This window comes from Panthera onca, chromosome X (genome assembly GCF_046562875.1).
Source record: "Panthera onca isolate mPanOnc1 chromosome X, mPanOnc1 haplotype 2, whole genome shotgun sequence".
Lineage (NCBI taxonomy): Eukaryota > Metazoa > Chordata > Mammalia > Carnivora > Felidae > Panthera > Panthera onca.
This window is the reverse complement of record NC_138357.1, coordinates 38,600,596-38,625,223: the sequence shown is the minus strand read 5'-3', so window position 1 is coordinate 38,625,223 and position 24,628 is coordinate 38,600,596. Positions and strand designations below refer to the sequence as shown.

General features: G+C 44.8%; 1 protein-coding gene across 8 annotated transcripts in view; it reads right to left on the bottom strand.

Moving 5' to 3' along the window:
• Positions 1–24,628, bottom strand: part of CHRDL1 (chordin like 1) — a 122,496-nt gene that overhangs the window by 66,969 nt on the left and 30,899 nt on the right. For 4 of the 8 annotated variants that reach the window (XM_081793666.1, XM_081793667.1, XM_081793664.1 and 1 more), the window contains exons 3-4: positions 23,720–23,832; positions 20,959–21,052 (exon numbers count right to left, since the gene is read on the bottom strand). In XM_081793666.1, the coding sequence (XP_081649792.1) occupies positions 20,959–21,052; positions 23,720–23,832 (207 nt within the window). Of the gene's footprint in view, positions 1–20,958; positions 21,053–21,149; positions 21,369–21,469; positions 21,503–23,719; positions 23,833–24,628 lie in introns of those variants that run through there. The other 4 variants (XM_081793663.1, XM_081793661.1, XM_081793662.1 and 1 more) reach the window with 2 other exon arrangements.

The window sequence follows — 24,628 nt, the reverse complement described above, 5'->3', positions numbered from 1 at the left end:
AGATCCATGGAGTATCTGGAAAAGAAATCCAGCATGCCGTGCCACTCACAGTTAAGAGAACGCACTCTTGGTAGCTGTGTAGCCAAGAGTATACACCGATCAAGAGTTGGCTGCGGGCCAAGAGTAGTGCTTCGGGCCTTTTTGGAGGTAGGCAAAGGTAGCCCTGGTACAGATGAGCTCCAATAATCACATCTTTAAAGCTCTGTTGTTTACCGACCCCAGTATCAGGATGGGGACAGGATCTGAACAAAGGATATACACAGTGTATGTCAGGATTAGTGAACCTGACAGTCCTCAGGATGACTCAGTGGAAAGTTGCTTAAGTGCTTGCTCGAAATGATTCACTGCCTGGAGACTCCATGGCAAATGAGATTCTTAGGCTAAACTGGGCTGTACGGTTTGTCCACCGCCCTGAACTCAGCACAAAGCAAGCAGGCCGACCCTAAGCAAGGGAGCAGACTCTTGGAGGGTCTGATGAGGGTCTCAGCCTGCTGGGCGGATGTAGCCTCCTCTGTGGCCACTGGCTGCCCTCTGGGGGTGGGGGTGTATACGGCGTGGCTGGAATGCTAGGAATCCTGGACTGACTTAGCAGGCACTCCAATTGGCTTGGTGTTCTACATGCTCCAAAGATTTTCTCCAGTGTCCTTGGCATCCAATGACTATACTTGGGCTTAAGATTTTTAGGGCTGGGCGGGTCCCTGGAAGCCTTCTATCTCAATACCAGATCACTCTTTCATTAGGTGGTACCAACAAACGAGCTGGCCATTCCACTGCAGATGGGACCCAGGCCATTTGCTCCCTTGCCTCAGACTGGCTCTTGGCAGGGCCACCTGGAGGAGCCAGCTGCTTCGCTAAGACTCAGCCTTTGGTGGCTGTTAACAGGTTTTGCTTCAACTCAGCTATTTCTGAGTTACTGTCGGTTGGCTCTGGGTTGGGGACAAAGGCCTGAGGTGGGAAACAGAAAGAGGAAAAAAGAAGATGAAAATGTATACTTCACTTGGACTTAGGAGTTGAATGGTCTTCTTTTAGCAGTCGATTCTGAAGTCAGTGTGGACTGGATGTTTCCTCTCAGTTTCTAAGTGGACCGGTAAGATATTGCTCTCAAGTCCTACTCGAGGGATCTTTTGTTCTAGGTGATTGCTTGTGTTTTGCTGGGGAAAAGTGGAGAAGGGAGAGCGTTATGCCTGATGTTCCTGGTTACCATCAAGTTTAGAGGATTCAGAATGCAGGTAGGCCCTAGAGAACAACGGGCTACAGCAGTTTCACTGGCCTGCGAGGCAGCTTCCAGAGGTGCCCTAGTTTGCACCTGAGTGCCTGCACAAGCCATGGTCACGTCCACGGAGTAGAGGCCCTACCTCCCTGGGCTGAGACAGCATGAGCACGAGCCGACTCAAACACACTGAACGTCTGAGACAGAAACAGATTTTCTCGGAAAATGTAACATAAAAAAGAACAGACAACGGGAAGGCCTTCGAGAATTCATTCATCCCATGAACGTGTGTCCAGAGTCTACACTGTGCCTTGGCACATGAGGAGATAAAGACAGACTTGGGGTCCAAATTATTTTCAAATATGAGGGCACTAATCTCAGTTATAAAGAGTGAAGAGAGGGGAAAGAAAAAGGGCGTTTACTTTTCTGAAGCATGGTCCAGGAGGCAGGGAGATCCAGGTTCCAGGCTCAGCTACTTATAATGAGCGCTGTGGTTTCAGGCAAATTACAGTCTTTCTCAGTCTCCCCACTTGACAAATGTGAGGGGAAGGGGCTGGACAAAAGAATCTCTTCAAGACATGATTTTCTGTGGTTTTAGAATCTACCATTCCTGTCATCAACAAATAAATAATTGTAAGACACTGAACAGATGGGCAGAAGGTACGGAATTAAACTCAGTGCAACAGAAAAGTACCCGATGAACGGTACAGAGCCATGCTATGCACTACAGTAGCTACTAATTACGTGTGCCTGTGCATATTGAAACTAACTGATGTTAAATAACATTTTAAATGCAGTTCCATAAGAGACTCTTAAATATGGAGAACAAATAGAGGGTTACTAGAGGGGTTGTGGGAGGGGGGATGAGCTAAATGGGGAAGGGGCATTAAGGAATCCACTCCTGAAATCATTGTTGCACTATATGCTAACTAATTTGGATGTAAATTAAAAAAAAATTTTTAAATAAATAAATAAGTAAATAAGTAAGTAAATAAATAAATAAATGCAGTTCCTCAATCACACTAGTCACATTTCAAAAGCCCAACGGCCACATGTGCTTGTGGCTGCCATATTGGATGCTAGAGATACAGAAGAGCTCCATCATTGCAAAAGGTTCTGTTGGACAGCACCGGTATAGACAACTTGCATCAAAGATAACCAGAGAACACAGAACTGCTCCTCTGTGCTTTTTAGGTCTGGGCTCATCGTGCCTGTCCAGCTGTGACCAAAGCTGACGCTCCCCGACGGTGGGGCTGTGCTCTGGCCCCCACTATTGCCTTCCTCAGAGAGCTCAGCTGCTCTACACTTCCTCCACTGACTCTGCTCCTTTGATCTTCTCACAGGGCCTTTAGGAAAGCCAACAGCCATCCAGTCCTCTCATGAAAAATTCCCTTTTAAACAGACGTATGAATAATCTAGATAATCCAACAATGCGTGCATCTTTTAGAGTTCCCTGGGCAATTTGCAAGAGCTACGGTATGTAAAGTCTGACAGGGACCAGTTCCATTGATCAGCACTGTATTTATTATTTGGGAGAAGCAGGCATGGCCAAGACTGAGGATAAAGTCCTTACATGCTCCCTCCACAGCACTCTTAATAACATGAAAAAAAAAATCATCCCATGTAATCCCAAAGACTGATTTCAAATCAAAACAAAGCAAATAAAGGAAAGCAAAACAGAAGAAGAGTTAACACAGTCACAGGGGCTACCCAGGGTTCCTCTAGCTCATGGGATGGGTGTGGGTGTGAGTGTAAGGGTAGCAAGACTGTGTTTGTGACGGTCATGTGTGTGTGAGCAGGGATGGGGGGGCAAACTTGGAGGCTTGCAGAGCGAGGGCGCTTAGGCAAATCTCTGACTTAGAGGAGGAGTCTCCGTTCCTCTTGGTGGGGAGAGGAGAATTTAACTTTTGTCAGACAACCTCACTGCCCCATTCCTCTCAAGGTGGGGGGGGGGCAGGGAGGACAGTGTCATAACACAGATAGTGTTAACGGCTGCTATTTTAACAATCAAATTCACTGCCCTGCGGCTGCCAGGAGAAACGGAACAGTCTTACTGCAAAGGGTGCAATTTTAAAAAAATCAAATAAATAGCTGAAGGCACACTCACATTGAACTTGTGCCCAACTCAGTGTCAATCAACAAGTTTCCATTGAATGCTGGACAAGCCAACCCGCCTTCCAAAGGGAACACAGAAAACATTGTAAGTTCAGTTTGGGGGCAGCTGGATGATCTTTATGTATCCTGTCCCAGTTTTCTTTTTTCCCTTTTTGCTGCTTCCCTTCTCCAGCTAAGACTTTGTTCCCTCATCCAGCCCCTCCCAAGTTAATTTCTTTCTAATGCATCTTCCCGGCTCTGGCCCTAAGTGCTGTGATTCTTCCATTTTGTGAACCCACACAGGAGAACAACGGACGGGGGACCTGGGCCTAAAGGCAGGTTTGCACCATCTGTGAAACAACAGCTTCCCACCTTGCATGCCCTCCAAGTGGAGGTGAAGAAAGTAAACCCAAACATACACAAAGTAATGCTATGCCTCCACTTGAGAAAATTGACAGTTTGATAAGTGACGTCCTAAGAGATTATAGTTCCAGGTTGAGGATGTGGCCTAGCTAGGCACAGATTGGAAACTAGCCAGATAGAGCCATGAAGTCTTAGCATCAAATCTTTATCTCCATCCTGGCCAGCATGTTCTCACCTTCCCAGACTCCACTGTGTGGCCCTACACTCTCAGGGGCACCTGGGTGGCTCAGTCGGTTGAGCGTCCGACTTTGGCTCAGGTAATGATCTCACGGTTCGTGACTTCGAGCCCCGCATCGGGCTGGGTGCTGACAGCTCAGAGCCTGGAGATTGCTTCAGATTCTGTGTCTCCCTCTCTCTCTGCCCCTCCCCCATTCACACTCTTGTCTCTCCCTCTCTCTCTCACACACACACAAAAATAAACATTAAAAGAAGTATAAAAGGAGCCTGCATTTCTCGAGAGCGGGCTATGGACTGGGCTTGGTGCTAAGCCCCTTACATGTATTAATTCATTTAATCTTCACGACAGTCCTTCAAGGTAGGAGCTCTTATTATCCCCAGACACCTGCTCACACACACAGAATCTCACCCACTCACACGTGCACGTCACATACTCTCATACTCGCAATGAGTGTGTGGTCACTGAACAAAGAAAGGCCCTCGGCACTATCTCCTCAGTGCTTAGTTCTTCAAAAAGTCTTCTCCCCCAAGTCTGTCCCCCTGACATCCAGAATTCTATCTGTTGTGAATTCTTTAAGTGAAATATTGACCTTTCTGCTGCTACAGGGTGAACCCTCCCTGGAAGGGATCACTCAGCCTCGTTCTCCTCAGACATTAGTGCCTGTATGAGAGCTGAGTGGTGTGGACAGACGTGAGGATTTGGGGAACTGAAAGAGAGAACAAAAAATGTCTGGGGGCACTGAAGACAAACTTCATCTACTCCCGATGTGTGCGGTGGGCCGGCTCTCCAAAATTAACTTCTAACTGTAGCGCATGCGAGGCCCTTTGAGACTCGGTCCCCACCGATTTGACCTCTCGAGCCTCCTCCCTCACAGACCATACCCACTCCAGTCACGGTCCCACACGTGCCTCAGCACGTGCCCTCCCTTTCCTCCTCCTCCATCTGGAAAAGCTCCATTTGTCTGTCAGAACCCAGCTTGAGTAGTGACTTTTCTCTGAGGAGCCTGGCTCTTAGCTCTTGGAGAGTGTCTCTTCTCTTCCCTTCTCTGTCTGCCCAGCCCTGTCCACACCTCTACTGAAGTACTCATCACACTATGTTTTAGTGATCTCGTTAGGCCTGTCTCCCCACCGAGACTGTGGGCTGTCTGAGGCAGGGACTTTGAAACCTCACCACCATTCATGGGACCTGGCCCAAAGCTTGTACTCTGGAAATGTTTGTGAAATGAAGGAATAAGTGAGTGAGTGAGTGAGTGAGTGGACACGAACTGCCAACTTCTGGCTGGGAGGAGACTCCCTTCCCTGGCCTCCTCTGAATAAGGCTGCGGTCCAGTGTTTATCAATAGGGCCACCGGTGGAATTCGGATGGGACGTTTCTTCACTGCACTGCGTTCCCACTCACACCGTGGAACACGAAGCATCCCTGGTTCCTGCCTAGTCAATGCCGAGGACATCGCCCAGTCGCTGTGATGACCAACATAGTTCCCCAACATTTCCAAAGCCCTGGGAGAAGGGCGGGGGCACTGCTCCTCCGGGGCTGGGAGGCAACACTATGGCAAGAGCTCTTTGCCCGGAGCCTGGTGGTCGGAGAGACCCCCTGCAACCAGATGCTGGATGACAGGCTCCAGCCAGAACATGAATTCGTAAGAGCGTAGACTGAAGCACTCCCGGCCTGCTAAGAGGAATCATGGCTGCCTAATCAGCGCTCAACAACGCAGAGCAATGAAGCCCGCTCAACGTTTTTTTTTGTGACTGGAGGCAAGGGGCAGGCCTAGCCAAAAGAAAAAACACACCCAGTCAAGCTTTCATGGCAGTCCGGAGATTGTTACCTCGTCCCAGCATTGCCCCTACGTCTCTGCTAAGTGCTCACCCTGCTCTGGGAGCATCAGCATCACTGAGCAGCACAGCATACTCAGCACCTCTGAAAATCTCATCGGTGGGAAATAGAAAGGAAAGGCAGAGAGGATGCCATTTATTTTGCCCCTCCTGCCTGACACTCACTAAACCTGTCACCTGTTTCCTTTGGAGCCCCCCCAACCCTCAACTTTTCCCTCAGGCTGGAGACATATGGTCAGTGCCTGTTTGTGAAGCTGCTGTCATTGGGATCTACGGGAACACGTACTGAAATGCCCGAGTGTCAAGCTTTGCCCACATTCCCTATTAATGATGCAATCTGGGGACTTGGGGTTCAAATTCCTTCTTTCCCCTGCTGGATACCGCCTTGCTTATATACGCACCTCTTTATGCTTTTCAAAGCAATTTCCCATGTCAACTTTGTTTTCATTATCAATGCAAACCTTAGTAGAAAGCAGGAGTTATCACTCTCGTTTTACAAGTTGAGGAGACAGGCACACAGAGGCCAGTTAGGTCTGGACACGTTCCACAGTGAATCGGGGGAAGAGCAGGGTCATTCTCCCATCTCCCTTCTGGCCCTATGCCTTCCTGCTCCCATGACAGCACAGTTCAACCTCACCTCGGGGGAGAGAATGTGTACCCCACAGGAGCAAAGCTCTCTCCCCTTCCCAAATGTGGTCTTGATTCTGAAAGCCAATGATTGGGCCCTCTGCTCAGTGATACAGACCTGAAGCCGGAAGGCTTCATATGGATATCAACTTACTGGTGCACTCTGCAGTTCAGAGGGCAAAGCCCCAAATGCCCCCAAATGCCTTCTTATTAATTCCAAGGGGAGGGCACGCCCTTTCTCCAGGCTTTGGTACTAATCTGCTTTGTGGGGGGAAAAAAAGAAAGAGAGGAAGAAAAAGAAAAGACCAGACCAGAGCAAACAAAACCAAAGCAAACACCAAGAAGACCAAAATAATGTAAACAATTAGACAAAAATAACAGGTCCCAAACAGCCAAATGCATAAACACAATCCTATGCTTAACTGTAACATTTAAAAGTTTTCTGGTCACCGTTTGCTTCCAATCATAACCATGCCAAAACAAAGGAAAACGTACTATCATTTAAAAATATATCATGCTGGGTACACCTGGGTGACTCAGTCGGTTAAACATCCGACTTCGGCTCAGGTCATGATCTCACAGTTCATGAGTTCGAGTCTCGCATAGGGTTCCGTGCTAGCAGCACAGAGCCTGCTTGGGATTCTCTCTTTCCTCTCTCTCTGCCCCTCCCCTGCACACACTGTTTCTCTCTCTCTCAAAATAAATAAATAAACTGGGGCGCCTGGGTGTCTCAGTCGGTTGAGCATCTGACTTCAGCTCAGGTCATGATCTCATGGTTCATGAGTTCAAGCCCCACATCAGGCTCCGTGCTGACAGCTCAGAACCTGGAGCCTGCTTCAGATTCTGTGTCTCCTTCTCTCTCTGACACTCCGTGGTTCACACTCTCTCTCTCTCAGAAATAAATAAACACTAAAAAAAATTAAAACAAATAAATAAACTTAAAAATAAAATATTTTATACCGGGAAACAGAACTTATGTATCTAAAACATAAACAGACAGCAGAATTGATGATTATAAAGCAAACACCCCTGTAACTACCATGTAGGTCAAGAAAGAGAGTATGGCTAACACCCCAGAAGGCCCATTCTCTCCCCACTGGAGGGAACAACAGTCCTGACTTTTGGGACAATCACTGCCTTTTTTCTTTTTACTACCGTTTTATCACATGTATATAACTTCCTTAAACAATATAGTTTCATTTCGCCTGTTGTGAACTTCATATTAATCAAAACACACTGAATGCACTTGTTCATGGACATGTGTCTTGCTTTTTTATTCAATGTCAAGCTTGAGCTGTAAGATGTCGACTTTTAAAAGACTTCTGCTCCCTTCTCCGTGCCGAAAAGCACAGGTGAGCTTTGAAACAACAGGGGTTTGAACTGCACAGGTCCACTTATACACAGATTTTTTTTTTTTTATAAACTCAGTACACTACCATGCACGTGCTTTCTCTTCCTTAGGATTTTAATGTTTTCTTTTCTCTAGCTTCCTTTATTGCAAGAACACAGCACTTAATACATATAACATACAAATATGTGTCAACTGTTCATGTTATCAGTGAAGCTTCCAGTTCAGCAGTAGGCTATTTGTAGTTTTTAGGAGAGTTGAAAATTATACCACATTTTCCACTGTGGGCATCAGTGCCCCTCACCCCTGCTCAAGTTCATCATTCAAGGGTCAACTGTGTTTCCTTGTAGTTAACATTGTTCTCCTGCAGCCCATTTCTGTCCACTCTCCACCTTTGGAGGTGGAAGAAAAAAAGCTGATCAGCATCCTCTAGGACCCATTTATTTAGCTTTCAGAAGGATGTTTGAGTCCTTCCTTTATGGGGCTCAGTAATTACACTTTTCCTTCAACACTGCCTCTTAGGTTTGATACTCTGATCCTTTAATAATCTTTTTAATGAAACCATACTGAATGGCTCCAGACATGATTTCCTTCAGCGAAGCAATCTCAGAAGAAGCCCTTTTGGAAATACACTTCTCTAGATCAAGAGAAACAGGGACACAGCTCTGCCCCTATGGATTTCTCCAGAAGACGACAAAAGCTGCCGGTCAATCAGCTGCTAACAGATGACACTGTCTGAAGTTCTGTAGGAAACATTAACAAGGAATACGTCGGTCATTACTGCCAGTTACTGCTTATCGTGGCCGTCAATGCTCAAGGCAGTGTGGTCTCTGGAGCCTTCCTTATCCTGTGAAAAGTGTGCTCTGACGATCGACATTTGCTAGATTCTTCTAAGACCCCTTGGTCATCTTCTGACTTCACTTGCTCATCTCTGCCACCAGCCTCTAGTCAAATTTCTTCTCTGCCTTCTTCCGCATTTGAGAAAGAAAGGCACACCATACCATGGATGAACCTCGAAGACATTGTGCTAAGTGAAGGAAGGCAGTCACAAGAGGAAACATACTGTATGACTCCACTTACAGGAGGTACCTAGAGCAGTCAAATTCATAAAGACAGGAAGAAGAATGATGGCTGCCAGGGGCTGAAGGAGGGGGAAATGTAGATTTGTTTAATGGTGACAGAGTTCCAGCTTGAGAAGATGAAAAATTCCCCAAGATGGATGGTGCTGCTGGTTGCATAACAACATGAATGTACTTAGTGCCACAACACTGTACGCTTAAAAGTGGTCAAAATGGTGGGGCGCCTGGGTGGTTCAGTCCGTTAAGCATCCGACTCATTTTGGCTCAGGTCACGATCGCACGGTTCGTGAGATCGAGCCCCGTGTCGGGCTCTGCGTCGAAAGTGCAGAGCCTGCTTGGGATTCTCTTTCCCCGCCTCTCTCTCTGCCCCTCCTTTGCTCTCTCTCTCTTTCTCTCAAAATAAATAAATAATACATTTAAAAAATATTAAAAAGTGGTTAAATGGTAAATATTGTTATGTATATTTTACTACAATAAAATTTTTTACATAAGAAGACATTAAAAAGTAGAAAGAAAAGAAGGGAGGGAGGGAGGTGAGAGGCAGGGAAAGAGAAAGGGAAACAAAGAAAAAGCAAGGAAGAAAGCAAGCCAAATTTCCCTGCCTCTCCTTCTCACTCCCCATTTCTGTCCTATTAAAATCATAAAGGAATCCACCATATAAAGGGTATGGGGTTGAGTGTGGACTCTGATTTGGCCTTAGATCCTTGAAGGCATGACCTTGTGAATGTGAAAAAGAAAATCAACGTTGCACGAATTTGCTAAAGGAAAGAAAACTCGAGCTTACAGGGTCACTTACCTAATTTTTATGTTTTAAAAGTAACTTGTACTCCCAAGTTTGATGTCTTTCCCTTTCTCTCCAATTAAAAAGAAAATCCAACCAACCATCTTCCTACCCACAACTTTGATTTATCCCTTTCTCTGGTGCCCAGCTGGCTCAGTCGGTACAGCATGCGACTCTTGAACTCAGGGTTGTGAGTTCTAGCCGCACATAGGGCGTAGACCCTAGTTAAAATTAATATAGATAGATAGATCGATAGATAGATACATACCCCTTTCTTTAAAGATACAGTACATATCCTTCATAGCGTCTCTCCCATTCAAGGAGTACAACCCTATAAAAAACTGTTTCAGCAGCCACCCATCTACTACTGACTCACCTCCCACTCTCTGAGTCTTAGCGTCTATGTGGCAAAGACAAGAGACAAACATCAAGCCATTTATACAATAGACTATTTTGATGGCCAAAAGTGGAGTCTTGCAAGGAGGTGGATTTTGGAACAAATTTCAATAACTGACACCCTAAAGTCTGCCAGTTTCTTAAATCACTTTTAGGGAATAGCTGACAGTGTAAAACTCTAAATACAAAAATCAGATGAAAATCATTCTAATAAAGACTGTTATTTATCTTAGTGGCTGCATCCAAAACCCTGGAGTGAAACCCTTTGGCTCTAGGCAACAGATAGCAAGGATATTTGGTTACTTCGAGAACATATTGGTTTTAAATTAACAACCCCAAAGTGAAAAACTGGAGAGCTGGCAACTCATCCTAGAAACCACCGTGTCCTCTGCCACGAATAAAGAACTTGCCCTTGATATTACAGAGAGGCGTGGTGCTCTGCAGGGCTGTGGAACGGGTAGAGCCGGACTCTCTAGCCTCCCCTCTTCAACCCCCACACACCAAATCTCTTCCAGGTACCCAGGCCAGTGGCCTCGGGATCTCCCCCCACCCAGCCACCCCCACTCTCTACCGTTGAATTCTGCTTTCTAGATGCTGTGTGCAGACTGAATTGAAATCGTTAATAAGAGTCAAGATCCCACTTTCAAAGGTAGATTGATTTCTCAGGAATCAAAGCCTGAATTAAGAAGGTGAAGCTGTAACAATGGTAGCATTTCAGGTGTCAGGCAACCTGGCAGGAAGTGGGGAAGGAGAGGGGGAGGCTGTTGCAATGCGGGCTAGACAGGTCTTGGAATCACAGGTGATGGGAAATCGAGGTAATAATCTCCTGCCCCACTTACTCGGAAAGCAGGCCCCGGTTTAAGAGTCAGCCCTGCAACCAGAAGAATGCTCAGTAAAGGACATCTTACTAATCCTTTCCTTAAAATACCCTAGATGTGACTCCTATTCCAAACTAAGTTGAAAACAGACTAAGCTGAAAACACTGATTTTATTTCAAACTATGTTGATTGCTTTTCCCTTTGAGAATTTCATTTGTTTATCAGCAGAAATTCCTGGGCTAATTCCGAGAAATGCCATTCATTTCTTGCCAACAACAAGTCATGGACAATGGGCGGGGTAGAAGGGAGAGCTCCCCACAGAGGGTCCTTCTTTCTGGACACAACGGCCAGGGGTTCTGAATGTGGAAGACGGCAGAAGAGCAAAGCTTTACGTGGGAGCCCCGGGAAAGCAGGGAGGCTGGCCACATGGAACAGTGTGCACATGTGACTTTAGGGTTGACCCTGGGAACGTGTCACGCAATCAAAGTATGTTTCTGAGGTACTTCTGTTCCCTATTACAGGAGAAACAATGTTGTCGTGTTGCCCCTGGCCCTTTGCACATGCACAGGGTCCTCTACTTGAGGATCGTGTAGGCAGTGCTCTTAACCTCCTTTATCAAGATGTTCCCTGGGACTTCCAGGCAGTCCCCAGTCCAACTGCATCAGACCTCACTGAGGTGCTTGTTTAAAGTATAGAATACCCACTGCAGCCCAACTGAATCAGAATTTTTAGTGTTAGGTCTGGGAGTCTGCATTTTATCAAATCTCTCCAGGTGGTCCTTAAGCACACTCAAGTTTGAGCAACACTAGTTTGGGGTCTTGTTGTAAAAGGGCCTGATTCCCTAACGAACTTCTCCAAACTAAGCTGCTCTATTATAACTTATTGCTATAATAAATGACTTTTGGAAACTGAATGGCATAATCCAAGACTTCTTAAAACATACAGTAAAAAAACACTAATCCTTCAGAGTGCCTTGCAAAAAAAACAGCTGAATCAGTTTGAAAAATATTGCACTCCATACACATCTCTGATAGATTCACAGTGTATATTAATATATTAAAGGCTCTGAGAAGTCCTGCATCAAACAAAACGTATTTACCTTTCTCTAATCCAAAAAGTTTATCTGCCCAGAAAGTCTCAAGTTTATTTGCCCATGTAAATGTTTTCCCTAGTGAGCTCAATTACCATCCCATACAATTGTGTTCCTTGCAACAAACTTTGGAAAAACACTGCTTTAACCCAGAAGAGTGACTGCGGTGGTGGAGGTTTCTTAAATATAGAAAACAAATGGAAGATGCATTTGGGACAAATGGGACTTGTCAGTATCCCTCAATGAAGTGCCACCTTCTTTATCTTTTTGTGGGATCAGCTTTGCTTAACGTTCATTGAAAGAAAGAGAGAAGTTTTACTCTATGAAGCAAAGGCACAGTTTTCCTAAAAGTCTTATTCTTAGATGACATAAGGGCTTCCAACATACTGACAGGAAATCCCATTCTTTTTCGTTTTTAAAAAAACTTTACTATTTATTTCTGAGAGATAGAGACAGAGCATGAGCAAGCAGCGGGGGCGGGGGGGGGGGTGGACAGATAGAAAGGGAGACACAGAATCCGAAGCAGGCTCCAGGCTCCGAGCTGTCAGCACAGAGCCTGACGCGGGGCTTGAACTCAAAGACCGTGAGATCATGACCCGAGCCGAAGTCCGATGCTTAACCGACTGAGGCACCCCGGCACCCCTCCCATTCTTTTTCAAAAGCAACTAAATCCCCAGGGTTTACCAGAGACAATGATCACCTCACCTGGACAGGAGACAAGTTGGGTACCATTTTCCTGAAGGAAGTTTTAACCCTTCATACTCTGTGTTCAAGGGCCAAGTGTATGAGGAAAATAATAGAAATAAAGCATGGAAGACAGTGAAAGTCACTATGATGTGAAAGAACAGACTGTATAGATATGGAGGGTCTAGTGACCAAAAGAGACTATCTCTGTGGATACCTCTCAAACATTGGTATAAGAAACTAACTAACAATAATAGGGGCACCCGAGTGGCTCAGTCGGTTAAGCATCCTACTTCGGCTCAGGTCATGATCTCGTAGCTTGTGAGTTCGAGCCCCGTGCTGGACTCTGTGCTGACACCTTGGAGCCTGGAGCCGCCCTTGGATTCTGTGTCTCCCTCTCTCTCTATTCCTCCCTTATTTGCGCTCTGTCTATATCTCTTTCAAAAATGAATGAACATTTTTAAAAATTTTTTAAAGAGAAACTAACAGCAACAACAATAATAAAGTAAAGCTCCTGCTATCCAGAGACCAATGTTCTAGAATCCTCAGGGTTTGGGATGGCTTTTTTGGATAGTTTTTTTTTTTTAAATACATTCTTCTTTTGCGGACAAGGAAATGGCCCCCAACTGATCATCTTGCATACAGAGTCGCATTAAATGGAAAGACTATGGCAGCTGGCTATTAGTGTTTAAAAGGAGTTGACCCTTTTCAATAAAATCAAAAGGGGATACAGAATTCAGAAAAGAACCAAAGGAGAGAGGAGAGAGCAATGGAGATCACACACGAATGATGGCAATAGCAGCACTCAGCAGCCATGTGGATGGAAGGCAGCAGATACTCAAAGAGTTGAACCAAAAGAAGATGGGGTGGCTTTGAAATCCAGAAGAGATTCTTCAGTGAGTTACACATATAATCACTATACGACTCAGAAATCCCACTCTCAGGTATATCCCCCAAATAACTGAAAACATATGCCACAGAACAACTTGTAAATAAATGTTCACAGCAGCACTGTTCACAACAGCCAAAAGGTGGAAAGAACCCAAATGTCCATGCTTCCATTTACATGAAATGGCCAGAAAAGGGAAAATTCATATAAACAGAAAGCAGATTAGTGGTTCCCAGGGACTAGTGGAGAGAGGGGATAATGATCGTTTAAGGGGCACAGGGTTTCCTTCTGGGGTGCTGAAAAATTTGGGGACCTAGATTAGAGGTGATGGTTGCCCCCCATTGTGAATGTTCTTAATGCCACTGAGCTGTACACTCTAAAATCATAAATTTTAGGTTATGTGTACTTTACCACAATAACAATTAAAGAAACCCCCCCCCCCTTGAACTTTTGCCCTAAAAAACACTGGAGGGAGTAAAACAAGGCTTGTTTGCTTGATTCACGTAACACTAGCAGTCACAGACATGGGCACATAGTCATAGGACAGGAAGGGGAACACAATGTGTAGAGAGTTCAGCGATTAAAGATCAAAAACCAGATTCAGAGTGGCCGAGTGACCTGCAACCCTCACTAGGAACTGTCAAAGGCCGAATGCTGTGTCTCCACCTCATCTTATAAAGGCTATTTCCACTATGGTACAGATTTGCATGATCTGATCTTGTTCAGATGCGAGTGGTAAATAAGAGAATGCTATTGGTATAAAGTAGAAACTGCATTGGTTCATACATGACTTTCCCCAGCACATTAACATTTTGCACCATCAAGGGACAGCAGCATCACCAAGGGACAGCAGCACCATCAAGGGACAACATGAACACAACTGAAATCAGCAAGTTGTGAAAACATACAGTAATCTGCCCAATCCCCTTTCACCCCACATTCTTCCTCTTGGCTCAGTTTGGCCATACTTGTAAGTCTTGCAAGTGCTTGTAACAAGACTCTTTCTGATCTTTGCGCATTTTTCTCTTGTCTCTAAAACTCAGCAGTTTCAAATCTTCTTTCTTCCCCCTTTCCCCAAGCTGATGACACCATTTTAAAACGTGAAGTCTATACTTACTGTAATATTCTTTTATTTATTAGAAATCTAAGATGCCTTTTTAAGCCATGCTAGTTGTTTATTAATATAGTTCTTTTGTTAGTACTTTGGTTACAAAGCTGCATAAGTTTCCAGTTATTTTCTCCAATCTTGTTTGTTCTTTGAGCCTTGTTATTTTTCAGCATATAATTTTGCAGAATGTGGGGATTTTCAAAAACGCATCTATGGCAGCCACTCTGGAAAACAGTACAGAGTTTCCTCGAAAAGTTAAAAATAGAACTACCCTATGATCCAGCAATTGCACTACTAGGTATTTACCCAAAAGATCCAAAAATACTGATTCCAAGGACTACACGAAGCCCAATGTTTATAGCAGCATTATCAACAATAGCCAAATTGCGGCAAGAGCCCAATGTCCATCAACTGATGAATGGACAAAGCGGAGGTGGTATATATGGAGTGGAGTATTACTCAGCCATCAAAAAGAATGGAATCTTGCCGTTTGCAACAATGTGGATGGAACTAGAGAGTATCATGCTAAGCAAAGTAAGTCAGTCAAGGAAAGACAAATACCATATGATTTCACTCATATGTGGAACTTAACAAACAGAACAAATGAACGTGGGGGTAGAAAGAGAGCCGAACCAAGAAACAGACTCTTAACTAGACAGAACACACTGATGGTTACCGGAGGGGAGGCGGGTAGAGGGATGCGGGGAAATAGGGGGCAGGGATTAAGGAGGGCACTTGTCATGATGAGCACCAGGTGTTGAATGGAAGTTCTACACCCGAAACTAATATTACACTGTATGTTAACTAACTGGAATTTAAATTAAAACTTGAAAATGTAATTAAGAAATACACATATCACATTATGGCAGAAATGCTTGTATCTGCTATCTAGGTCACAACCCAACTCCCGTCAAGAGACAAATAATGGGGCACCATGGTTCAGTGGGTTGAGCATTCAACTCTTTATATTGGCTCAGGTCATGATCTGAGTTGTGGGATGGAGCCCCAGGTCCAACTCTGCACTGAGCGTGGAGCCTACTTAGGATTCTCTCTCTCCCTCTCCCCCACTCATGCTCCCCCCTCTCTCTCAAGAAAATAAAATAAATTTTTTTCAAAATAAAAAAAGAGACAGACAAATGGCATAGGGTTTCCAGCTTCTCCTTACAGTAACACACAGATTATAGTGCTATACTGGAAAGGTCATTTCTTTAACCTCCCTTGAATTTAAAAGACTGTGGCGAGGGATACCTCTCTTGGTAAAGCCACACTATCACTGTCCCTTAAAATCACATCATGGAACTAATATTTTTTCACCGTTAGCCAATAGGGAACGCTGTGGATTAGGTCTCTGGTAAGAGATAAAATCAGGTATGTTGGCAATTTTATAACAGCTCTTTAATGACCCACGGATGCTAGAAAACCCCAACAGGAACCCAAATTTCTGAATTCTGAGTAGCGAATTAAGATTAGCCATTAAAACAATTGTAGATAGTATCATGATTTAGACTCCTGGTGCCTATAAAAGTCTTCTTTTCATGATAAAATTATATATAAAGAACAAAAGGAAAGGAGCCCTGTCCTTTCTCTCTTCCTCTCCCCTTTACCACTCCACTTCACCAAAAGAGATCTGGAATTTTGTTCCTATAAATCTCTCAATATCATGGACTATGAGAGTCCTGCTTATTGACTGGGATGGATTTAGTGACCCTTCTGACTTCTGTGCAGTCTTGACTTTGTCATTAAGAATGTTCTAAATTTGAGGCACCTGGGTGGCTCTGTGGGTTAAGCATCTGACTCTTGATTTTGGCTCAGGTCATGATCTCGTGGTTCATGAGACTGAGCCCTGAGTCAGGCTCTGCGCTGACACTGTGGAGCCTGCTTGGGACTCTCTCTCTCCTTCTGTCTTTCTCTCTGCCCCTCCCCTGATCACTCTCTCTCTCAAAATAAATAAGTCTAAAAAAAAAAAAAAGAAATGTTCTAACTTCCATGCAGCACCTGCCTCTTCAGGCACAGTAGAGCACGCTGTCATATGTGACCAAGACCTGACCTCTCTGCCCCAGATACTTGGGGAAGCCCTGATGAAAAAAAATTTTCGTTTTCTCTTCATGGGAATCAATATAGATTTCTCTCTGGTAATTCTGGAAAAGCAGTGTGTGTACTTTGATTGCCACAGTTCAACAGGAACTGCAGGAGACAACCCCAAATACAGGTGGGAACCTCGGAAATTTCCGGGGTAGGGAGTCTGGAGAGCAAGAACCAGGGTGAACAGAGAAACAAATGGGGGGCGAAGGCTCTTGTGTCTTCTCCAACGGAAGATGAGCTCCAGGCGTATCTAGCAGGACCCTCCCACTGAATCCATCTCCAACCATATGAACGTCCCTAGTCAATAGGGCTACAGAATGGTATGCAAGGCCAAACCTTGGGTATATAGCTTCCTCATTTGTTTTCTCGTTTTGATACAGAACTTGTTCATCATCCTGGCCTATAAATCTTCTACTTTGCAATGAAAGCATTTTCATCACAGTGCCTTCCATTGGGTTAAGACAGAAAATTAGAGCCCCTTCCTTTGACCAAACATTCCTGTGGCCCTGAAGGCAGGAGTTTCCTCATGCCTAATAATCACTGGGGCGGAAGGAATAGAGGAGTCATCACAGCCAGTGCCCTGTCTCAAAGCAGAACAGTGACAACTTTATCTCAGATGGGTGGGTACCTTTTTACTTACAGAAATATGCTGTAAAGAGACAGAAATTCTCCTTAGTCATTTATTCTGGGATTCAACAGCCACCGTGTCCCAAAGTTCATCCCTTTATCAAACTCCATTCTTCTCTGCTATGGTTTAATTAAACCTGTTCACTCTTGTTTGATCTTCAATAGCAAGAAGAGGTGGTTTGCATTCCTGTTCAATATGGCCATGAGAGCACAGGAGAGAACTCCCTGCTCTTTTCCCACCAAAGAGTGAGGGATGAAATGTAAAACTAACAATAAAGAAAAATGAGCAAATAAATGAGGGAGTAAGTAAACAAATAAATAAATAAAAAGTTAAAAAAGGTTTTTAAATATTTATTTTTGAGAGAGAGAGGGAGATAGGGTGTGAGCAGGAGAGGGGCAGAGACAGAGAGGGAGAGGGAGACACAGAATCCGAAGCAGGCTCCAGGCCCTGAGCTGTCAGCACAGAGCCCCATGCGGGGCTCGAACCCACGAACCTTGAGATCATGACCCAAGCCGAAGTTGGATGCTTAACTGACTGAGCCACCCAGGTGCCCCAATAAATAAAAACTTTGAAACTGCAAAATCATGCCCAGAAACAAAAACAAGACTCCTTGTGGAATAAAACATAGAACAAAAGTACAGCAATAAAGGGAAGGGGCCAAAGCCGTATGGTCCATATGGCAGCTAAGACTGGATACAGATAGTTGGGACCAGACAGCCGGGCAAGAACTATGGCCTCCAAGTGGCTTCTCATGTAAAGGTGGAGACTAGGGCCCCACTCCTCCCATGTAAACAGGGATGGACATAGCTCTGCCCACCTGAGGTGGCTCTCCCAAGGTAGGCAGCTGTAGCTGAGGTCACAGTACAAGATCATTATCAGGGACTAGCACTGCACAAGAAAACAGAGGTCGAAATAGACCATCCAGGCATAAGGGAGCCCAAGCTGAAACACTAATGTAAACACTAGTGTAAACACTAATGTAAACACCTGGTTCAGAGCTAAGTGAACTGTGTGGCCTGGAACAATCTTTCCATCGGGAAGGAAGGCCTTATCCAAACAAACAAGCAAAGAAACATTTTAGAAAACAAGGGGAAATTCAGATCTAAGAAAAGCCGTCAAGAAACCCAGTACAACTGAGAATTCACACCAGGAAAAAATACAAACATTTAACCTATCTAAAATGGACCCTAAATAAACATTTAAATGCATTAAAGAAATAAAGAATAAGGTCCCAAGAAATAATAACAAGGGTTTATAAAACAGCAATATGTAGATATTTTAAAATGTAGTTCAAAAACTTGGGGGGAAATACAGTTATTGAAAATAAGAGAACAAACAGAACCCAACAGATGGCCTGAATAGTAGGCATGAAAAGGCCTGAGAAAAAATTCACGAATTGGAGGACAGAACTGAAGTAATTTATCATTACGGGGAGTATGCCAAGACAGAAAAAATAAAAGAAGCATGAAGAGATAGAGGATAAATTAAATGAGCTGCAAAAACATATGTCAAAGGCAACTTTGAGAACGAGGAAAAAAGAAGGGTAAGATGTAATGTTCAGAAAAACCATGAGTAAAAATTGAAGAGAAACTTGCGTCTTTTGGCTGAAAAAATTATGGACTGAGCAGGCTAAAGAAAAATAAATCACATATCTACACCGTTCGTCATGTGCATCAAAGAAAAAGAGGAAATCTTAAAAGCTGGAAGAAGGAGAAAACAGGTTGCCTAGAAAAGAACTACAATCCAACACCATACTTGTTATCCCCAAAGGAAGGAAGTCAACAGACCATTTATTAGTATCTTCAAAGTGTTGAGGGAAATTTTTTAGCCAGCCAAATTATCATTCAAGGATGAGGGCAAAATAAAGACATTTTTGCATATAAGGATTGGGGAACCTTCGTACTACCTCCCACAGAAAGAACTGTTAAATAAGCCTTAAAGACAAATTTCTCTTTTCTGGTATTGATGGCCTCGATTCCTTTACAACTTGTCTTTTCTCCCAAAGGAACTGCTGGCTTATACTTTGCTTTTTCTCAATACTTGCTTCCTATTCTGCAGCTGGGGTAGGTGATAGCCATATTGCACTCTACCGTCTTCGGCCCTGTGTTTTGTATCTGGGTCATGCCTCAACCTCCCTCCCAGGGAAGAACAATGTCTACATAGCTTCGATACATTCCTATGGCATGAGACCACTTTTGGAGGCTTCCGGTGGAAAACAAAGTGGAAAAAAATCTCCAGATTGGCCTTTTTAATGGGAAATTTTGCTCCCACCTACCAAACCTCTCCTTCGTAATCCAGTTTCAGTAGAAGCAGCAAAGAAAGAAATATCAAACCTGTAAGCCTCATTTAGGGATTTATTACAAAAACCAACTTGCAGGTAGATCTTCTGCCAGGTCAGTCTCTTACATCTTGAAGCACGTACTGTCATCATCAATATTCAGAATGATAAGTGTATGACATGGCATGATCTTTTGCCATGGGGGAAAGAAGTCCCTGTGTTCATCAGCGTGTATTTTCTGATCCAGGAAAGTGTAGTTCACAAAGGGGGTGACCGAGAGGGTTTGGGGGCTTCTTCTCCATTAAACACCTCCATCCCTATAACTGAAATGTTAACTGCATTCTCATTGAGCCTTATTCCTAGCCCCATTCCTACCATTGCTGCCCTGACACTTTGGGTTCCTCTCTTTTAAGTTCTGGAAGTTCTTTACTACTTAAAAAAAGCACCACCTACGCCCTAGACTAGTGGTCCTTTGTGTTCGTAGGGTCATGTACACCCCCTTTACAAATACCAGTAAGATTATGGATCGTCTCTAAAGGAGTTTACATGTAGACATTGTTACACCAAAAATGAAACCGTTTTAGAGGGTTCACTGACCCCATAAAGCCCACCCACGGACTCCACCTCAAGAACCTCCATCCTAGAGGAAAAAAAGATCAATTTACGTGCCACAAGGCTTCTACTGCCCAGATCCCAAGGCCATCACTTAGCTTTTCCTAGGCCTGCTGTCCGGCCCACAACATTCTCTTAATCATTCCACGCCTGCATGCCTCTGGTGTGGGAGCCAGGCCCCAGTCAGACGTGAACAAAGTGTCATTGAGGGAGCCGCTGCCTCAGACAAACACCCTAGCCGCAAACCATCAAAGTAGACGGTTCTAACGGCCTTGTGAAAGTCTCTGCCCGCCTCCCCCTTAGATTTGCTCTTAACAATGTGTACATAATAACTGTGCAGTCTGGAGGAGGTGACTATTCAGCAGGCAGGCAGCTTTATACTGTCATAAACCTCACTGGTTCAGCTCCTTTGATTTATGCAATCCCAGCACTAATTGCTTGAGACACGTGCCGCCATGCTACAATTCCCCTGGTGCCTGCTGCCCATGGCAGGAAGAGGCTGTTTATGGCACGAACTCTCTGGGCCACAATTCCCTTCCCCCAACTGACATCCACCTTCAAATGATTAAAAGCCCAATGAAAATCTGTTACTGGGTACCCAATAACTTATTAGAGCTTAGAATGGGCCCCGCTTGGGCTATAAACAGCATTTAGGGGCCAGCATGGCCTGCCTAAAAGCGTCCTATTGTTATTTCTGTCTGGAAGTTTCCCTTCTGGGGAATTAGGCAGATGGAGTGGCTTGGGTGGAAGAGGGAGGAAGGAGAACCACAGCGGGGAAAGAGAGAGGAGATCTGGTTTTACCTGGGCAGCGCGGGCAGCACAGATGTGGAATATGCACAGGGGAGACGCAGTGAAGGCTTGGACATCTGACTCGGCTGCAAAGCACATTCCCATTCTGAAAGAGAGGAGGCAACCATGAGAAAAAAAATGAATGTCTTTCAAAGGTCACCTGTGGTCATGCCAGTCTGGGAAACAGGCACGCAGAGACTCACCCAGACAGCGAATGACACATTCCCAAGGAGCTGAATGAAATCAGCATTTTCTTCCCTTTTCTCATCACTAGCACGTCTGCTGGGTTGGTGGATAGCTGGCTGGCATATCTTTCTGAAGCTGGGGTCACCACTGCTCTCATTTTCAAAGCCTCCCACCAACTGCGGACAAAAGCTCCTCCTGGCCTGGCTTTGTGGTGTTTCTAGCCTTTCTGGCTCCAGCTGCACATCCACAAGAGCCTAGTCTAATTACACAATCACCTGCTCAATACCACCTGAGGGAAGGGATAACCAGTGATGGGTCCCCCTTAGCTGCTACCCACCCCTGGGCATGGAGACATCCCTGACACATGGGTCTTGGATTCCACGTAACTCTGCCTGGGTCCAGCAGGCTGAATGCCTCCTCTCCGCCTTTCCTGTTTCAGTCGTAAGTTTTCGGAGAACAAGCTAGGCTTTGGAATTGAGCGGATTACCTAGTGTGCCTGGTGGGGGGGGCGGGGGGGAGGGGGAGGGCGGTGACTGGGTCCCTGCCCAATTTACAATGACAAGATCCCTAGCTCTGACAGCTCTCAGCCATTGCTAGATCATGGGAGGCCTTTGGAAATCAATTGGGCATTAGCATATTTCCATCCATAATTCATTCCAAGCAAGGGTTACTTGCATCTATCACGCTCTTGTGGGGGAAGAGGGTGACAAAGAGGATGTGGAAAGAGAAGATGCCAGCCCTTGAGCTGTTGGATTTGGGATCATATTAACATTTTCCCTGCCCTGCAGACAGCAAAGCTCAGCCCCCAAGGGTTAGCTGTCCATTTCCAATGTGTTGGGTCAAGAATCTGACACAATCTTGTCATACCAGGCAGTTAATCAGTCCCCAGATGCCCTATTTGATACCTGCCCTGGCCATTTAAAGAGGCAGGCTTCTTTGATCCAAATCCAAATGACCTTACCAGAAACCTTTTTCTTTTCTCATGGACTTTCTAGAACAAATTTTTGGAGTGTTGCATTTGGAAACACCACAGAGTCTCCTTTTGTGCCACACTCCTCAGAGCCAGGTGGTATCATCTTGAACTGAAATCACCAAAGCACATCAGAAACCACTCCTTCTGGCTGAGGCCTACGCTGATGCCTCCTTAATGCATTGAACTGAATTCTGTTCTAGAGTTAACAGATTAACAAAAATAACAGTCATAGTGATAGTGATGATGACGATGACGATGACAGCAGCTGATGTCTCTTGAATGCTGTGACCAAGCACTGTTGTAACTGAAATGTATTAGTGAATTTAATCCTTACCACACCCATATGAAATACATAGTATCATGATCCCATTTTAAAGAAAAAGAAGCTGAAGGGATCGCAGAGAGGTTAGGTAACTTGTCCAACATAACACGGCTCACAGGTGGCAGAGCCTGAATTGGAAACATGGTCTGTCTTGACCCTGGAGCCCGGTAGCCTCTTAACATTACCTCCTACTGCCCCAAGTTTAGATTTTCACATCCTTAAGATTCTAGAAGCCCAAATTTCTGTTTAAATGGCAAAAGAATCTGGCTTGCAAGTGACTGCTTCTGTTCTACCTGGGCACTAGGGAGGAGATACAGTCCTTCCACAAGGTCTCACGTGAGAGGCTGGTCTTGAAAATTCTTTCCATCTGCTCAGAGTTCTCTATTCTCAAGGCCTGGTACAAGGCTTCCTTTCCCAATTGGCCTAGTGCAGTGGTCCCCACCAGGGGTCATTTTGCTCCCCAAGCAACTCTGGCCATATCTTGAGACATTTTTGGTTGTCATAACTGGGATTGATGCTATTGGTGTCTATTGGGTAGAGGCCAGGGACGCTGCTAAACATCCTACACAGTCCGGGACGGGCCCTACAACAAGGAAATATCTGTACCAGAATGTCAATAGTGTAGAGATTGAGAAACCCTGGCCTACTATGTGATGGTAGAAGCTTATCCGGAAAGATGGACCACACCTGTGGCCCTGGGTCAAGGCCACAGAAAGAAGACGATACTGCCTATTTTGTCTATTGCAAAGATGGCATTTAACGTATCCAAACACCTCTCCAAATGATTGGTCAGGAGCCAAGGCCACGCCAAGGGAACTCCAATCATCAGCAGGTACAGGCCAAGGTTTCACAGCCTCGATCCTAATTATAGTTTCTGGTGGAGTCAACAAAAAATACACTCTCCCAAGGAACCAGTGTATAACCTGTCCTCATCTTTTCTCTAAAGGCCAGCCTTGAACATGATTTTCGAAAACGGTTTTGTCTTACAATCCAGGTATTCTAATTGAGCTTTGCTTCCCCATTCCCGGGAATCAAACTCTTCTACCTTCTCCCACCATGTCCCATATCATTTGGCTAAGAGACTATAAATATCTGTCCCAAGCAAATACTCAGGGATCCCAAAGGCAACAAGCCAAAACGCAACAAGATGAAAAAGTCAGATGTTTGTTTTTCCATAGAAGCTGCTTCCTAACGTTTCTTAGGCTTTTACCGCCCATGCTTCCCGGCCATTCAGGCAAAGGAAGTATGTCTGAGGAGCAAACTGGGTAATCATATGCTGGGAAGGATTGTACCTCTGAGCAGATGCAGTTCACACAGTAAACCAACCCATAAGGTTCCAGGTAAGGATGCCATCTCTCACCCACTCTGTACTTCTTGTCTTGAAACACACAATATGTCTCTGAATCTGTGAGGAAGGAGATGGAGAATAGGGCAGTTAGAAACCACAGACAAAGTCATAAAATCCAAAGGCAATCACACTTTCCATCTGTTTTAGGGTACTTCAAGAGAAGAGGCATAGGGGATATTTCCAGAAGCCCTTCTAGGAGCTCCGTGTTCTACATGCTTTGCTTATTTGATCCTACGATGATCGAACAAGGTAGGCACTACCATTAATCTCATTTCATAGATGAGGGAAATCAAGGGTCCTCTAACCAGCAAGTAACTGACATGAGAGTCAAACCCAGGTTTGCCTCAGTGAAGCCAAGATCCTGATTACCGCTCTGTTCCAATGGTAAGATAAGAGAGCATGTCGGGTGTCCTTTTGGAAGAAGTTGTGCTCCTTGCTTTGGAAATGCAAGCTAAGGTCTGAAATGCTGATCTCTCTTTCTCAGAGCTGCCTGGTGGTGGTGTAGGAGTAATGAATGAAAAGCACTGTGTTAAGTTCCTATAAACGGCTTTTGCCCATGCATGCTAATATCATTCAATTATTAACCAAGTATTTTACACTTACTCTTTTTTTAATTAATTAATTAATTTATTTTGAGAGAGAGAGAGAACACAATCGGGAGAAGGGCAGAGAGAGAGGGGGACAGACAGAGAAGCTGAAGCAGACTCTTTGCTGACAGCAAAGAGCCTGATGTGGGGCTTGAACTCACAGACCGCGAGATCATGACCTGAGCCAAAGTCGGACGCTTAATCGACTGAGCCACCCAGGCGCCCTGGACACTTATTGTCAGGCATTCTGCTAACTGCTGGGGATA